The following is a 19341-nucleotide window of genomic DNA, read 5'->3' as shown; positions in this document are numbered from 1 at the left end:
AGAATCCAGATTGCCAGGAGAAATATCAATAACCTCAGATATGCAGATGACAACACCCTTATAGCAGAAAGCAAAGAAGAACTAAAGAGCCTCTTGCTGAATGTGAAAGAGGAGAGTGAAAAATTGGCTTCAAACTCAACATTCAGAAAACGAAGATGGTGGCATCCAGTCCTGTTACTTCATGGCAAATAGATGGGGAAACAATGGAAATAGTGAGACACTTTATTTTTTGTGGCTCCAAAATCATGCAGATGGTGACTGCAGCCATGAAATTAAAAGACACTTCCTCCTTGGAAGAAAAGCTGTCACACCAACCTATATAGCATATTAAAAAGCAGAGACATTACTTTGCCAACTAAGATCCATCTAGTCAAAGCTATGGTTTTTTCCAATTGTCATGTATGGATGTGAGAGTTGGACCATAAAGAAAGCTGAGCACCAAAGAATTGATGCTTTTGAACTGTGGTGTTGTAGAAGACTCTTGAGAATCCCTTGGACTGCAGAGAGATCCAAACAGTCCATCCTAAAGGAAATCAGTCCTGAATATCCATTGAAAGGACTGAATTTGAAGCTGAAACTCCAATATTCTGGCCACCTGATGTGAAGAACCGACTCATTGGAAAGGACCCTAATGCTGGGAAAGATTGAAGGTGAGAGGAGAAGGTGATGACAGAGGATGAGATGGTTGGATGGCACCATAAACGTGATGAACATGAGTTTGAGCAGGCTCCGGGAGTTGGTGATGGACAGTAAGCCTGGCGCGCTACAGTCCATGAGGTCGCAGAGAGTCAGACATGACTTAAGTGACTGAACTGAACTTGACTGAATCCCATCATGAAGGCTCCACTCTTGTGACCAAATCACCTCCCAGCCACCCTACCTCTACTAGTGTCACATTGAGGGGTTAGGATTTCAATACATGAATTTAGGAGAGACACAAATATTCAGCCCATTACATGGGAAAAAGACAATATAATATTTTGTGCAGAAAAATAGTTCAATCTTCTTATTAAAGCACTTTGTCCATAGAAATTACTTTAGTGTTGAGAAATCCTTTTACTCTTTGGGCTCTTAATTTAGTTTTTTACTTCACAGAATCTGTACTTTAAATTTTATTTTCAGTGCATGAGTAATGTAGCAAATATTTCACAAGTTTAACTTAAAAAGAGTAACTTTAAAAAAGAAAACTTATTTTTCCTTTCAGTCTCAAATAATTTTTTCTTAAAAGCTTTTGATTTTTGCCTAAATTTTTAACGTCATTTTCCCCTAACTAGTATCTCTCTTTTCTTTTTCCTTTTCTTTTTCATCTCAAAGTATAGGCTAGGATTTTAATTTAGAGGTAGGTCATTCATGATAAACCTAGATTTATCAAAATGCCTCAGATGACATATTGTATATATTACAGTACTGGGTAGTCCTCTGATTAAATATATTTAATCAGACTTCAAGACCTAATCTGGGTGAGCTTATCTGCTTTCTCCATTTGTAGTCTCTCTAAAACACTGAGATGCTAGAAACAATTCAAATAATATCAAGGGCTCAGATCATAGGAGCATAGGCACCTAGTATCTGTTTGATTTTTTTAAACACATATGACATTCTGACTTGATAAAAACTGATGTGAAGTATTTGAATCATTCAGTTACTTATACCGGTTTTGTGAAGAGTAGAGTCTCAAGAACTTATTGCATTATAAATTATATTTTATTAATAATAAACAGATCAATCAACATATAAAATTACAGTTATTGTAACTTTAGGGATCTAAATTTCGTTTGATTTGACATTTGATTTATAGAGACCACAGGAAGATAAATGATAAACTGTTATAACAGTTTTCAATCTATTGCAGTATTGAAATGGTGAATAAGACTCTCTGGGAAGAAGGTACTGAAACTGTTCTATTCATGGTACAACGAAATTACAACCAGCACCAAATTCAACACTGTTTAACTCTCGACATAACATTGTGATTTATCTTGATCCAAAATTATCAAAGAGGAGGTACATTGAAGTTACTAGAAAACATTGACTTAGAATTAGCATCTGTCTTAAAGGCTTATTTGCAGGAAGTAGTCTGGCCTTATTCAATAGATCACTGAGAAGCCTTAAAACAAATCCCGGAAAAGAATTATTATGTGCCAAGTATATAAACAACAGAAGACTTTGTTAGGTATGAATCAATTAGACATGTTGTTGAAAGCCATGTCTGACTCAATGCAATGCCAGCAGTTCAGCAATATAAGGAAACCGGAGAGATAGCTAAAACTTTATAGAAGTAAAGATTTACAAATTGCCTTAATCCAATTTTATCTTGGTATAAAACCTGGGTTTTCTAAACATTTAAATATTTGCTTCTTAAGGAAAAAGAATGTAGTCATGTACCCTAATCACTAGAATCCTGGCTAATGATTTAAGAGTCTGAAGCTCAAGGAACTTATCATCAAAAGTTCTTGATATGACTTTAGAGCAGGTCCCTTCCTGCTCTTGAATTTCCCTTCCCTACATTTTGTTCATGCCTCACTATACAAGGCATACTCAGATTGCTTTCTTGGAAAATCATCAAGTATGGTGAATGTGTTTGTACAAAATGGGCTGATTCAGAAGTAGAAGTGTGCATATGAAATTCAACAAGATTTTTAAATTGAGTTAACCAAAATTGACTGTATCCATTTGTTTAGATTTACTAAATAAGTTTATAATAAGTTTATTCATATTCTGCTAAATACGTTTATTCATTCTACCCTTCCCTCCTCTTTTCCTCCTCCCTTTCTTTCCTCTTTCTCCCTCCTTCCCTCCCTTCTTTCATTTCTTCCATTTATCTGCCACCTACTCACCACCAATTTGTCCATCCATCCATTCATCCTTTCATCTGACTGTCTCTCAGTCAGTCCAAATAAGTTTTTTATTTAGCACTTATGTGAACCAACCACTATGCCAGGTGCTGAGAATTCAATAGAAAACAAGATAGATTACCCTGCCCTGTTGAACTTATATTCTTGGGGTGAACACAAGCAATAATCAAGAAAAGAATAAATAAAATAATAACCAATTGTGATCCATAGTGTGAAGAACCTCAACACGGTGTTAATGTGTAACATTTTGTTTATCTGATTTCTGTTGTCTCAGAAAATCGGCATGTGTGCAGGTCCCATTATAGGGCTCTTATAATGGACAGAAAGACAGTTGTATCACAATTGTTTATTGGCTTACCCCAAAGACCTAGTTTACTTCCTAGGCCTTTCTGATTGGTATTTAATATGTTAAAGGCTCCTAATTGGTATTCAGTGTTATTACTGTTGTTGATTTGTGTATGTTCTCAAGCATTTATTGCAGTCCCTAATTAGTTCTGATTTAGAAACTGTTACTAGTCTGTAATGAGATAAATATAGAAACTGAGATTAAGAATTCAGAAAATCATGTTTTATTTTATACTTAGCTATGGATTAGAAAGTAAAACACCAAACATAATGAAAGTGTTTACCACAAATAGTGTAAAATGCATGATTCTACAAGACTGTTCAGCTCTTTTGTAAAAAGGCCAAATTAGAAAAAAGAAATAGCAATAATGCAAGGGGAAAGAAAGAACTGTTCAGTGCCACTAAATGCTGAGCAGTTTATTCAGGGTTTCATTAATGACCTTGCTCAGACCATCTTCCTCTAAGTGCTGGGTCTGAGCTGGCATCAGAAGAGTCAGCTCCCTGTGGGCCACCTGAAGCACCTGTTGTCACCTTGCAGTGCATGGCCTTCTCAGTTCCGTGCTGTGTTCTTAGAGTCTATAACTAATAGGACTATTTTTTTTTTCTTTCCCTTAATGTCCCTTTTGCTTCCTAAAATTCTGTTCTTGCCAATCAGAATGGATGGAAGAAGTTGATTGGACAACTGTCCAAGCACTTATCCACTGAGAAGTGGCAAGGCCTAGCCTGTCTTTTGTGATAATGTGTAGCTCACTGAATTTATTCCCTCTTGTCAGGCCTGAACTTGGCATTCACTTATTTTATTATGGACAGTATATGAATGTTAGAACCCTTGTGGATTTATTCATCATCAAACGTGTATTCACATTTGACTAGATCAAGCTGTAGGTCTCTGCTTTTGGCTTGAGCCCATTCTCAAAAATTATGTGCTTTGAGACACTCTGTTTTCTTCGATGTGAAATGGACCTTATTTTAACCTTTTTGCCATTAGTAAAAATCAGAGATAAATGAGCTCAGCATCAGGGATCCAGTCCCTTATGGCTAGTTTCTATATTGTCTTCCAGAGTTGCTGTGTTCCAAATCAGTTTTAATCGAAATTGGAAGTATGCACAAAGCTTTGAATGAATAAGTGAGACTTCTTGGGTGATAATTAAAAAAAAAAAGTTTCCCATGGGTTTTTAAAATTCATGTACAATATCAGATTGCATTTATGGTATTGTATCTATGTGTCACAGGAGTAATTCCATCACTCTAATATTCTAGGTGGGCCTCTTGGGAAGAACTGGATCAGGGAAGAGCACTTTGTTACTGGCTTTTTTGAGACTGCTGAATACCAAAGGAGAAATCCAAATAGATGGTGTGTCTTGGGATTCAATTACTTTGCAACAATGGAGGAAGGCCTTTGGAGTCATACCACAGGTAAGCAATACAGAAAGACTTAACTAGTAAAAAAGTAACTAAGTACATTTTTCCCATTATTTGACACTTGAACTCAATAAATTCACATTTCCCTGCAAAACATATTCCCTGTGTATTGCTGTCTTTTTTTTTCTGTTATGCAGTCTTTTTATAGAGAGTAAAAGTATTTCTAGAAGTTTGGAATTCTCTGACATACAGTTTTTGAAATATTAATAACTGATAGCTTTTTCCAGAAGATATAAGCCAGAGCCGGAACATGGAGCTTTCGTACTTAGCACCTTTTTTTATTCCTGCCTCAGTGGTCTCCAAGTTAGCAATCATAGCAGACTGAGAAATGTTTTGCAAGATGTAAAGTATGCTGCCGAAATAACAAACTCTTGGAAACATTATATAGTGCAATTGAAAATAGAAAGTGTAATGATTGTTGTTTGTTCTTTGAATAGAATGTCAGATTAATCTGTAGCTTTTTTTCAAAAATGTCACTCTTTGATCTGGGTTACAAAGGATCTTCAGCCTCCTGAATGGTTTAGTATCATTCTATCTGTGTTATTATGCAAAAGGGCTTTTTAATTATGCAAGAAATAGCAATAGTTCCATTTTTCCATGACCTTAATGGAAACCAAGAAATGTCTTTACTGGGACTAAGTCTGAAAGGCATGAACTGTATATCTACTAGTATTTGTTCTCATCTCTATGGATATAGTCTCTGTTTTATGATCTCTTTGTACTAATGGGCACTAAGTCCATTCCACTACCATGGTTCTAACAATTCTCTGCTTTTAACACAAAATTAAAATGCCAGGAGCATCTCTGGGTAGATGGACTACAAATCTAACCAGAGAAAATGGCTTGTATTTCCTGATAGATTACCTCTATGGAACATTTGCCCCTTTCATCTAATGAGACACTAAATATTGTAACTGCTAGACAGATGCTTTTAATTCATTTGTCTAGACTTTGTCATGGTGCCAGAAGCTTTATCCTGGTTGAACTTTTGAAAAACAGTATTGTTTCTTCAGAAAAAAGAGAGGGATTGTTAGTGGGTGTGAAGATAAAGAAACACTGGGAATACAAGTATCCCATGGTGACAGCATTAGGCAAGATAACAATGTTGAAGAGCTGGGGATAGAATCTGGTTGTCTAAGAAGCACTGCCATTCAATTGACTCTCTGTTTCCTGATCCCATTTTAAACTACAATAGTGAAGCTTTTGTTCTTTTTTGTTGTTCTTGTTTATACAGATCTGCTCGTTACAGTAACCAAAGCTCTAAGAAATAATTTCAGTTTCATTGGGAATCCTTTTGTTTATCTTACTTGCGATAGAGAGATTTTTGTTTTATTGTATGTTCTATTTGGGGCTTCCCAGGTGGTGCAGTAGTAAAGAAACTGCGTGCCAGTGCAGGGGTCGAAAGTGATGCAAGTTCCATCCCCAGGCTGGGAGGATCCCCTAGAGAAGGAAATAACAACCCACTCCAGTTTTCTTGCCTAGGAAATCCCATGGGCAGAGGAGCCTGGTGGGCCCCTGTTCATGGGATTGCAAAGAGCTGGGCATGACTGAGTTACTGAGCATGCACATGTTCTATTTAGGAACCCAAATATGTAAAGCATGGAGGAGAACCAAGTAGGCTAGAGTTATGAAAATTTTTTATTTTGACTTTCTGTCAACATGAATCTTCCAAACGTCCTTTTCCCCTCTTCCATGGCATCAAGTTTTATTATAAACTAAACAAGAAATACTTTAAGCTATGTGTTTATAAATGTGTGATCATGCTAATAATAAATGTTTCTCATTATACGTGTTTACAACCCTGGATTCTGGGACAGTTTTCCAGTACCACAAGGATGTCTGTAAGACAGAAAGTATTATTTCTTCTATAGTGACATCTTGAGAATGATAAATGAATGCTCAAGAGAGAAAGAGGGCAAACTCCTCAGACCTTTTTAAGATCCAAATCAAGAGATGCTTTTATTTTCCCAACTTTCCTTTAAAAGTTCAGATTAAGTAATTTTTTTTTCTTTCGTAGAGTTTGATCTTTAAAAAGCGGCAAGAAGATATTAAAAATCCAGGAAGTATTTTTTTTTTTGCTTTCCCATCTTTTTTTTTTTTTTCTTCTGTCTTCCTGACCTTGCAAAGCCATAGTTCCCCAAGACCTCTGACACTTGAGATATTAGAGACTTCTAGGTCAGTTAGTCACTTGTTTCCAGGTACATGAAACAGGAAACTTTGAACAGGAAACTTTCCTCTCCCTCAAAGTGATCCTGAGACATCAGCTGTGGAATCACAAGATGTCTTTAGTTTTGGCAAGTTCTTACTGTGTGTGTGTGTGTGTGTGTGTGTGTGTGTGTGTGTGTGTGTGTGTGTGTGTGTGTGTGTGTGTTCTTTCCTCCTGTAGCTAGAAATCTTAGAAAAGGTACCAGCATAGAAAACAGTACATTGTGTACATTTTGAGGTGGCACCTTTTTGAATTTGTTCTGCTTCACCTCTAAGCTCTGAGAGCATGAAGAGGAGACAATGAGGTCTATTGTCAGAGCCCCATTGACTTAGCCAATTGAACACCAAGACTTAAAATTGTTCATTCACCTTGAACCTTGTTAATCACTTAATTCGAGAAAAGCAGAAAAATGTTTATTTTTAGAGCTTCAAATACAAATTTGAAAAGCTGCAAACTATTATTAGGGGATGACTCGGCCTATTCCTGCAGTGAGACTCTTTGATCTGAAAATAATCTGTACCGAAACAGTGTAGTAACTTTTGCTATGAGGGCTATCAGATAGGGTCAAATCATGTATCTGTAGAGCTGAACAATGCTATTGTATGTGCAGCACTTCTCATTCAGTTTCACAGTAATTAACAATTTAATACTTAGTTATTAAACTACTTCCACATGCTTTAAATGATAATAAGTACCATGGGTTCTGTACTTAAGGTACAAGATATCGAGGTCTCAGTCCAGCCCATGAGCGTTCAGTGAGAACTCATTGCTTTAAGTCAGGGATCAGAGGAAGAAGCCAAAATGATAAATAGAGGTAATTAAGTGCAGTGGTGGACAATGAGAGAGAATCATTCACATGAGGAGAGAAAGTCCAGCTCCAAGCTCTGTCGTGGCTGATTCCACCACAGACTGTATCCTTCCATCTTTTGCTCCCGCTGCTGCGCTTTCCTCATCTTGTTAAACTCTCTGTTGCACACAAAGTAAACATTTTACAGCACCATTCCTCTCTGTGCTTTGTCAAGTTAAAAACCTTCTAGGACACCCCTTTCTTCATGAACAATGTTCAGATCTTTCCATTTGTGGTTTAGGTCCCTGATAATCTGGTTTCAACGGCCTTTCTAGTCAGACCCATCACTCTTCACACCCGGCACTTTTAAGTGTCAGTCAGTCTGGGCTTGCTGAGCCACGGGAGATACCTCAGTCTTCTCGCTCATTCCTCTGTCCCTGCATTTCCTCTGTCTGAGATGATCTTTCCTTAGGTGAGTCACTTTGGCATCTCAGAGGTTAACTCTGCCAGGTAGCCTTTTCTAACTCCTTCCCTTCTCCCTTTAAACCTGACTTTAACCCCAACTCTCCACTCCCAAGTCCCAGTCCCAAGTGGGATCGAGAACTTTGTTTATAAATCTCTCCTGGCACTTCTCTATGTCTTATATTGGAATTATTTATGTATTTATTCAATTTCCACCCAGTATTGTAAACACTTTGTAGACATGCTAGTTAAGGAAACAGATTTAAACACAAAGTCATCAACAATCAGAAGATTAGCAAGAAGGCTGTAGTAGAAATGCAAAATAAAACATAGATTTTTTTTTCCTCTTACTGTTTTTTCTATCTCTTATATAGAACATACAATAGCTTGCATGGTAGGAATTCATTACCCATATTTTTTGGCTGAGTCATGAAATGCTTGCTGTCATTTCCAACAGGTTGTGGTTCTGCCAGTATCTGTATTTTACTAGTATTATAATATTTGGCAAGTTATTTAATTTCCCTGAGCCTCAATTTCCTTGTCTGTAAAAGGGGTATAATGGTAGTAACTACTTTATTGGGGGATTATGAGGATTAAATGAGTAAAGGAAATTCAACTTACTTAAACTACTTCCTGACATGTGTTAAGTATAATACAATACACTCTGTTGTTCTAGTTACTTTTATTTATAGTTCCTTGAGAATAGGGATCATGTCTCTTTCATTTATGTATTGGAAAGGAAATGAATGAATGAGTATTGACAGTTTCACAGAGAAGATGATGATGAAAGTGGGCCTTAAAGGGTCATAAAATGTCTTGGTTTTAGCAAGGTTTGGGGCAGAGAGTTGTGGAAAGGATATTCTAGGATCCCAGAGAAGTATATTATAAGCCACTACAGAGATGACAACTAGAATAAGAGTTGGGGGGCAGTGGGCAGAGACGACCATCTGTTAGAAAACATTAGGAGAAAGAGGGAGACTGGATTCATACTAAAGTCTAGCGAGGAGTGGGTTGAGTCTTCTTGAGCTGGGAGGTAGGTGGTAAAGAGCAGCAGAAGAGTATGTCCCAGCCTGTGGACAGTGGGATTCAGTAGGCAGGACAGGGAGCAGAGAGATGGGCTCAGAAACTCCCTAGCTGTGATGTGTAAGAGCCTGAACTAAAGTGAATAGGACATAGGGCGTTGGGCGTGGAGTGCCGCATTTAAGGGAGAAAAGGAGAATGACTAGTGTGGGTATTAGTACAACACAATTGTACTGTTTCTGAGCCTAAAAGTTGGAAATTCGTGGTAATTTGGTCAGATCTGGAAATCATGTTTTGATGTTATTTTTGAAAGTGTGTATTAAAACACTGTAGTGTAAAATTTTGTGAAAAATGACTTTTCAGAAACATAATTTGAACATAAGTAGTCATTATATACAAATAAATGGTTTGTAATTAAAATTATAATTATTGTTATCAACCTTAAACACTTTTGGCTAATATAATTCGCCTACTGCTTATTACTGAATGTTCCTAAAAGCAAAGCAGCATTTATTTTTAGACATTCTGTAATGCCACCTTAGGATCTTGATTTGTTCATATTGGATGGATTTTAATTGCACAAATTAACTTATAATGGAGTTTTGCAGACATTGCCAAAAGGTGAGATCACAGACACTGTGGTGCTTATAAGAATTTGGATCACATTTTAATAAAGCTATATATAGTCTTTGTACATATGTATATATATATACACACATATATGTATGTATGAAGGTATGTATATATATATTATATATAACATTTTATATATTAAAATATATGTAGGCTTCACAGTTTTGTGCTAGTGGTAAAGAGCCTGCCTGTCAGTTTAGGAAATGTAAGAGTCTCGGGTTTGATCCCTAGATCAAAGGTTCCCTGGAGGAGGGCATGTCAACCCACTCCAGTATTCTTGCCTGGAGAATCCCTTGGATAGAGGAGTCTGGTGAGCTGTAGTCCATAGGGTCACATAGAGTCAGACATGGCTGAAGTGACTTCACATGCTATACATATACATATTTCCCTTCTGAGCCAAAACAAAACAATACTATATTCTTAAAGATAAGTCATTCCTCCCACTTATTTAATTTATCCTACATTTAGTAACCACAGAAGCCAAATCCTTTTTTGTTTTTCATCTGACATCCAAGACTAAAGCATGATGCCTGTTGCTGTGATGTGTGACCAGCTCCGAGCATTCCACCCAGGCTTGCCATCTCTAGTTGAGCGGCTGAGGAGTGAGCTTCAGGGAAGAGATAAGTCAGGTGGTGAACGATGGTGCTGTCTTTGTTCTTCCTTGAGTCCCAAGTACTGTTCTTTGTAGTGTACATCAGTTCAATTCAGTCGCTCAGTCGTGTCCGACTCTTTGAGACCCCACCAGGCCTCCCTGTCCATCACTATCTCCCAGAGTTTACTCAAACTCCTGTCCATCGAGTTGGTAATGCCATCCAGCCATCTCATCCTCTGTCGTCTCTTCTCCTCTTGCCCCCAATCCCTCCCAGCATCAGGGTCTTTTCCAATGAGTCAGCTCTTCGCATGAGGTGGCCAAAGTGTACATACGTGCCATTAAATAAACATCAAATATCTGTACATTCTGATTTTCCTACTGCTGAACACTTTCTTGAAAGAGAGGTAGCAGATCATTGTGATTTATAGTTTTAGGGGTTTTTTTTTTGGCTGCACAATCAGACTGTGCCACCTTGGTCAAACTATATAATTTCTCAGGACTCTGGCTGTTTCATTCATACACTAGGGAGAGGACATAAGTGACCTCCAAGGACGTCTCACCTTTAGAGATGAGTTTGTAGAAACACAAATTTCAGTAGTATAGAAAACAATAAGACACCCACTGGCACCCCTCAGAAACAAGTGAGTGCCAGACGCTATAAGACGAGAGTGGCATGTTTGATTAACTGTATGAAATTGAATTCCGACTGAACTACTTTAATTTTTCTTTAAAGTTAAAATGAAAGCATTGATACTATTTTAGTGCTAGACTGTAAACTGTAAACAAAAGACCTGTAAAATTTGTCATGCCACATCACATTTAGTCGCTTTAGTCGTGTCTGACTCTTTGCGATCCTATGGACAGTAGCCCGTCAGGCTCATCTGTCCATGGGATTCTCCAGGCAAGAATCCTGGCGTGGGTTGCCATGCCCTCCTCCTCCTCCAGGGATCGAATCCAGGTCTCCCTCATTGCATGCAGATTCTTTACCATCTGAGCCACTAGGGAAGCATGGTACCAATTCCACTACATCTAAAATTTTTGGATGTCCGAAATTGAAAAGTTAAAATGCTAGTCACTCAGTTGTGTCTGACTCTAGTAGTCCACCAGTCTCTTCTGTCCATGGCATTCTCCAGGCAAGAATACTGGAGTCGGTAGTCTTTCCCTTCTTCAGGGATTCTTCCTGACCCAGGGATAAAACCCAGGTCCTCTGCATTGCAAGCAGATTCTTTACCAACTGAGCCACCAAGGCTTAGTCTAGCTTCAACAAATAACTTTCTTCCTTCATAATTTTGAATATGTATCTATTTTGCATAAAATTAATTAATATGTAACATGTCACCATATGTTTGATAAAGATTACATGTAAAAAATATCAGGCTACTGTGAAGAAGGTGTACCTTTTCTCCAGCTGTTACAAAGAAACATTAAAGCTTTAATGGGCTGTTGTTATTATTCATTTAAAGATACTAGGTTTTGTTAGCTATTTTTCCATAAGGAAGAAAAATAATATTTGCTGAACTCTATTGATATTTTCATAGTTTTGCTTCTTATGTTCCCAACAGCCCATTTATTTATTCAGACAATATTTACTGAGCATACACCATGTAAAACCTGTGTGCTAATGACAGGTTACACAACAGTTATGGTCTAGGAGAAGAGTAAGACATTAAAAACAAAATGCTCCTAATGCATATTTAATTTTATTAATAATATTCACTGTAAGCTGTGAAAGTAAAGTATGGATATTATGATATCTTATATTGAGGCACCTTATTTGGTTTTAAGAATCAACAGAGATTCTCTGAGGAAGTGACATTGAACTTGAGACCTGAAAAATACAGTTGGCCGTAAGAAGAAGACAGGAGATGAGATTCCCATGCAGGAAGGATAGAACGTCTGAAGTGAACTGAGGAACTGAAAGAAAGCCAGGTGGCTGGAGTGAAAAAGGGAGTGAAGTGGACAAGGACACTAGATGAGCCAGACAAAGTGAAAGAGGTTGCCCAATGGTGGATCTGTAGGTCATCTAAAGGGTTTTACATTTTGCCCTGAATGTAATGGAAAACCATTGAAGGTTTTTTTTTTTTTTTTAAATTAAAAACAATAGTTTACTTTTGACCCTGTTGGATCTTCATTATTGCATTCAGGCTTTCTCTAGTTGCGGCGAGTGGAGGCTACTCTCTAGTTGCTGTTCATGGGCTTCTCATTGAGGTGGCTTCTCTTGCTGCAGAGCGCAGGAGCTAGGGAATGCAAGCTTCATAGTTCCAGTATGTGGGCTCAGTAGTTGTAGCGCACAGGCTTATTTTCCCTGAGGGATCTTCCTGGACCAGGGATCGAACCCATGTCCCCTGCACTGGCAGACAGATTCTTAACCACTTGACTCCCAGAGAAGTCCCCACTGAAGGTATTTTTAAAAGGTTAATGACATGATCCAGTTTATATTGATGGTGATTTCTTTGGTTTCTAAAGCAAGGAAATAGGAGGTTCTTACAGTGTTCAGAGAAAGGTGCTGGTGGCTTGAACGATTTGGTAGCTGAAGTGATAGAGAAATAAATGGCTTTGAGATATATTGGGTAAACAATCCACAGAACTGATGATTAATTCCTTTTGGGATGATCAGAGAGAAAGATAAGTTGTGCATAACTCTGAATTTTGTGGATTGATAAAATGAAGGACTTCCGTGATAACTCAAATTGTTAAAACCGCATGAAATGTGGGAGACCCGAGTTCTGTCCCTGAGTTGGGAAAATCCCATGGAGAAGTGACCAGCTACCCAATCCAGTATTCTGGCATGGAGAATTCCATGGACAGAGGAGCCTAGAGGGCTACAGTCTGGTTCAGTTCAGTTCAATTCCTGAGTTATGTCTGGCTCTTTGCAACCCATGGATGCCAGGCCTCCCTGTCCAACTCCTGGAGTTTACTCAAACTCATGTCCATTGAGTCAGTGATACTATTCAACAATCTCATCCTCTATCATCCCCTTCTCTACCCGCCTTCAATCTTTCCCAGCATCAGGGTCTTTTCCAATGAGTCTTTTCCAATTTCTTCACATCAGGTGGTCAAACTATTGGAGTTGCAGCTTCAGCATCAGTCCTTCTAATGAATATTCAAGACTGATTTCCTTTAGGATGGACTGGTTGGATCTCCTTGCAGTCCAAGGGACTCTCAAGAGTCTTCTCCAATACCACAGTTCAAAAGCACCAATTCTTTGGTGCTCAGCTTTCTTCACAGTCCAACTCTCACATCCATACATGACTACTGGAAAAACCATAGCTTTGACTAGATGGACCTTTGTTGGCAAAGTAATATCTCTGCTTTTGAATATACTATCTAGGTTGGTCATAATTTTTCTTCCAAGGAGCAAGCGTCTTTTAATTTCATGGCTGCAAGCCACCATCTGCAGTGATTTTGGGACTCAAAAAAATAGTCTCTCATTGTTTCCCCATCTATTTGCCATGAAGTGCAATGATCTTCATTTTCTGAATGTTGAGTTTTAAGCCAACTTTTTCACTCTCTTCCTTCACTTTCATCAAGAGACTCTTTTGTTCTTCTTTTCTTTTTGCCATAAGTGTGGTATCATCTGCATATCTGAGGTTATTGATATTTCTCCTAGCAATCTTGATTCCAGCTTGTGCTTGATCCAATCCAGCGTTTCTCATGATGTACTCTGCATATAAGTTAAATACGCAGGATGACAGTATACAGCCTTGACATACTCCTTTCCCTATTTGGAACCAGTCTGTTGTTCCATGTCCAGTACTAACTGTTGTTTCCTGGCCTGCCTACAGATTTCTCAAGAGGCAGGTCAGGTGCTCTGGTATTCCCATCTCTTGAAGAATTTTCCACAGTTTATTGTGATCCACACAGTCAAAGGCTTTGGCATAGTCAGTAAAGCAGAAGTAGATGTTTTTCTGGAACTCTCTTGCTTTTTTGATGATCCAGCAGATGTTGGCAATTTGATGTCCGGTTCTTCTGTGTTTTCTAAATCCAGCTTGATCATCTAGAAGTTCATGGTTCACATATTGTTGAAGCCTGGCTTGGAGAATTTTGAGCATTACTTTGCCAGCATGTGAGATAACTCCAACTGTGTGGTAGTTTGAACATTCTTTGGCATTGCCTTTCTTTGGGATTGGAATGCAAACTGACCTTTCCAGTCCTGTGGCCACTGCTGAGTTTTCCAAATTTGCAGGCATATTGAGTGCAGCACTTTCACATCATCATCTTTTAGGATTTGAAATCGCTCAACTGGAATTCCATCACCTCCACTAGCTTTGTTCATAGTGATGCTTTCTAAGGCCCACTTGACTTCACATTCGAGGATGTCTGGCTCTGGTTGAGTGATCACACCATCATGATTATCTGGGTCGTGAAGGTCTTTTTTGTATAGTTCTTCTGTGTATTCTTGCCACTTCTTACTATCTTCTGCTTCTGTTAGGTCCATCCCATTTCTGTCCTTTACTGTGCCCATCTTTGCATGAAATGTTTGCTTGGTATCTCTAATTTTCTTGAAGAGATCTCTAGTCTTTCCCATTCTATTGTTTTCCTCTATTTCTTTGCATTGATCACTGTTCTACAGTCCATGGGTTCACAAAGAGTCAGACATGACTGAGTGACTTTCATTTTCAAAATAAAGGTCCTATCTGTCAAAATGGAAAAGCCCAGGGGTAGAGTAGATTTTAGAAAATCAAAAAATATGACATCTCCCCCATTTTGCAGTAACACTGAAACTTGAAAAGATTGGATTCTTGTTCATAGGTACACTTTCCGGCAAGAGCTGCGCTGTCACAGCATCTGCACAGGGCACCTTGCCCTTAACAAACGTCTGTGTTTGCTCTGATCTTATAATACCTTCAGCCTCTACCTGTGGTCCTCCAGAATGCTGGCATTTTTCCATTTGGCCAAAGTAAAATTTCGTATTGTGCTGTTCCATTGGATACGTAAGTCCCCGTGAAAGTTACAAGGACCCTGTAGCCCAAATAAAAGCCTTTGAATCAGGTCCTGCATAGGAAGAGAAAGCTAAACTCTCAATTCACAGTGTACGTACTGAACCTGTGGCTTAAAGGATGGATAGCAGTGCTTGAATTGACAACTGTGCTGCTGAGTGCGAATGGGCTCTTTATGGACCCACTGGGCTGCTTCTGCCCAACCTTTAATCTTTCCTAAGCTCCAGATCAGGGATCAAAACTGGTCTGCCCAGGACTTGAGGCATTTTGCTATGAATTTGAGGAGCACTCTAAAGGTTTGAATGCCAACTCTACAACTACTAACTCAATAACCTTGGGCAAGTCACTTAACTTCTCCCAAGTGTGATTTCTTCATGAACAGCAGTAAGATCTGTCTCATTAAATTTATATGAAGATAAAAAGAGACAACACATGTAAAGAGTCTTATCTGGCTTGTGGTAAGCTGGCCATAGACTCTGTTGTAGCCTCTGAGTTCCTGGTAGAGATAACTTTAGTGAAGTGGTGCATTGTCTGATGCTTCGTAAACCCTTACAGTTGTTATTTCGCATCTTTCTCAATAATGGTAGAAGCTTTCATATAAAGAAAATATTAAAAGAAAGTATGTGAAACACAGTAAATGGCCAAATTCCATTGGCAAGCCTTTGAACTTTAGATACTAAATAAACCTGATTGCTTTAGTAATAAATTGACTGGCATTCGCAGAGCCACTTCTTATTTAATTCTCTTTATCAGAATCTCTCAATAGCATACATTGTCTGTTCTCTTTAGTTTATTTGGACATTACGTTCATTTACTTGGGAGCTTGGAGGAGGATGTACCAAAAAATATATCCATCACCTCTTATGAGCTCATGAGTCATATATTGTCTATGTTCACTTCTGTAAAGCAATGGAAGCATCCCTTAGGAACTGATTTGATGCAAATTAAGAAATACCAGCATAATTTTGCTGCCTTCTGCAGAGGGTACCTGAGATATTTGGCAACAACCTTGTTCCTTAAGCCATAAATTATGCCCCAGGGAATGAGGTCTCCAATAGGACTATCCTTGAACTTGACTGCAATGGCAAGGCACAGACACCATTCATCTGGGGCCAACTTACCTTCTGTAGTTCCTCACAGATCAGATGGGTGCTGAGCATTCTCTCTCAGTCTAAGGCAGCTAGTGAAAATTAAATGTTCAAAAAATTTAGTTAGCAGCTCTCTTGACTGTGTTATTAACCAAAGGCAAAAGAAAAAAGGTAAAGAAAGAAAATTTTCTGAATGTTAACATCAAAAGTATTTTTCAGTTCACCCATATATACAGAGAGAGACCTAAATATTATTATAGTTGTTGCATTTCCCAATGAGACAGTAATTTTCTTAAACTTTTTTTTTTAATTTATACAGGCAGACTTAAGTAGACAGTGATGTAGCAAGCACGGGTGAGAGCTGTGCAGTGTTCCTTAACAGGAAATTAGATTGTCAATTTGCCACCTCAGCACAATCCATCTTATCTGCCCCCCTTCCCTCTGTGACATGCAGTCAGTTACACAAATATTTGATTTTCATTCTTTCACTGATTTCTAAGTTGTAACCCTTTCCTGTGCCTGTCTAGTTACACATGTGCCTTGGTTTATAGACCATATGAACATATGTGTTTGAGTGTCTGTAAATTCATACAGTTTCAAAATCCCTTAGGAAGGTAGGATTATAAAAGAAATCCAACGAAAATACCAGTACAAAATTAGGATTTTGTTGTAACAAGTTCATTATAACTCATAAACATATTTTTTTTTTTTTGGCCACACTGCATGGTATGTGGAATGTCCCTGACCAGGAATGAGACTCGTGTCCCCTGCTGTGGAAATACGAAGTCTTAACCACTGAACCACCAGGGAAATCCTCATAAGCATAATTTTTAACTTTAATTTTATATTATATTTGCTTATAATAATATTGCTCTGAATAAAACATTTTAATTTCCCACAACGTAAAATGATCTCAATTTCTTTATCCTAAGGACATGGAAGTTAGATAAGTATTCACAAGGGGTTTCAGATGTAGCTGTAATATTTTAGTATTACTCAGCCATTAAAAAGAATACATTTGAATCAGTTCTGATGAGATGGATGAAACTGGAGCCGATTATACAGAGTGAAGTAAGCCAGAAAGAAAAACACCAATACAGTATACTAACACATATATATGGAATTTAGAAAGATGGCAATGATGACCCTGTATGTAAGACAGCAAAAAAGACACAGATGTGTATAGCGGACTTTTGGTCTCAGAGGGAGAGGGAGAGGGTGGGATGATTTGGGAGAATGGCATTGTAACATGTATACTATCATGTAAGAAACGAATCGCCAGTCTATGTCCAATGCAGGATCCAGCATGCTTGGGGCTGGTGCACAGGGATGACCCAGAGATGTTATGGGGAGGGAGGTGGGAGAGGGGTTCATGTTTGGGAACGCATGTACACCCGTGGTGGATTCATGTCAATGTATGGCAAAACCAATACAGTACTGTAAAGTAAAATAAAGTTAAAAAAAAAAACTTAAAAGATACCAAGCAAATATAAAAATTTTAAAAATTAAAACTGAGTGGTAAGTACATGAATGTTTTATTATTTTAAAATATTTTTTCTGTTTTGAATATTTCACAATAAAATAAGGGAAATATACAAACATGTTTGGGTTATTCATGCTTTCCTCTTTTTTTTTGTTACTATAGAAAGTATTCATCTTTTCTGGAACATTTAGAAAAAACTTGGATCCCTATGAACAGTGGAGTGATCAAGAAATATGGAAAGTTGCAGATGAGGTAAGGATGCTAACTGAAGTAATTTTGGAAAGGGTTGCTCATATACACACAAGATTGGTTATCATAGCTGAGATCATTTTTTATATTTACCTTTGTGCATGTTGGTACATGTGTGTGTATAAATTTAAAATGGAAAACTCTAATACTGCTGAAACACCCACCTCTTTGGATTAGACTTTTTCTCAGTGGTCAGTCAGACTCCAGGGCCAGCATTACTTTAGCCTTCCTCCAGAATGTGCATGACTGAGACATGAACTAGGAGAGACCTAGACACCTACAGCACACCAGGATTATTCACAATCCAGAGAAGCTTCTGTCCGTACCTTCTTATCTATTCCCCATCTGGGTTCTGAAGGTTTCCCAGCACAAGAACAAAGCTTTGGTTTGATATGATACACTTCTCTGGAAAGCACAGGTTTAGCAAAAGGGTGATGATAATTTTAGAGGACCAACTGGTGGATACAGTCTTCTCTGGAAGTCACTAGCAGTCAGCTGCCTTATGATACTAAATGACCTAGGTATGGCAAGCTGTATTCTTTGAGATCAGTACACCATAAGAAATACATGGTTTGAAATGGAATCTAAGTTCCTGAATAACAGCCTGTTTATAAGAAACAAGTGGTTCATTATAATTGAAGGTATTATACGGAGGAATTTAGAGTTGGTGGAGAGCATAAGTGGAAATCTTGGCTTGCTTGATAGATACTCTAGCTGTTAACTAAAAATTCTTGAAATACAGACATCATATTTAAGAAAGGAGAACATAAGTTGTTCTAGTTTATTAAACTTGAGGTTTATGTCCAAAGATCTGAATGATGCCTGACTACAGTTATGGAACTTAAGATCGTTAGATGCAAAGGCCTTCTTAGAGAACAACTTTATCCCACTGTTTCTAACATATTTGGAAATCTTTTTATTTCAAATTTTCTTTCCTGTCTGCCTCCCTTCAGAGTGGATCTTGCCAGGAGCTTTGAAATGCCCATGAGTTTAAACACTTACCCATTGAATGTCTAACCTTAACATGCCCCTAATAAAATGCACTTAGATTAACCGTCTTCATTATCAAAGTTTCCTTATTACTGAACAAACAGAGTTTTTAAAGAAAACATTAACTAAATTGCAAGTGACACATTTTAATGTCTTTGATGTGACTTCAGAGAATGAACTATAGGAACACAATGTGGTGGGAGAGAAACTTTGAAAGGAAGACAGAAGATTTTATAAAATCTACAAGTATTGCCAAGTCACAATAAAAT

The 19341-nt window shown here is 38.0% G+C and overlaps 1 protein-coding gene across 3 annotated transcripts in view; it reads left to right on the top strand.

The window, feature by feature from the left end:
• Window positions 1–19341, top strand: part of CFTR (CF transmembrane conductance regulator) — a 188532-nt gene that overhangs the window by 156294 nt on the left and 12897 nt on the right. For all 3 annotated transcript variants that reach the window (XM_042248301.1, XM_042248300.1, NM_001009781.1), the window contains 2 exon segments: window positions 4461–4616; window positions 17996–18085. In XM_042248301.1, coding sequence (XP_042104235.1) covers window positions 4461–4616; window positions 17996–18085 — 246 coding nt within the window.

This window comes from Ovis aries, chromosome 4, assembly GCF_016772045.2.
Source record: "Ovis aries strain OAR_USU_Benz2616 breed Rambouillet chromosome 4, ARS-UI_Ramb_v3.0, whole genome shotgun sequence".
Lineage (NCBI taxonomy): Eukaryota > Metazoa > Chordata > Mammalia > Artiodactyla > Bovidae > Ovis > Ovis aries.
The sequence above is the reverse complement of the archived record's forward strand: the minus strand, read 5'-3'. Positions and strand labels throughout refer to the sequence as shown.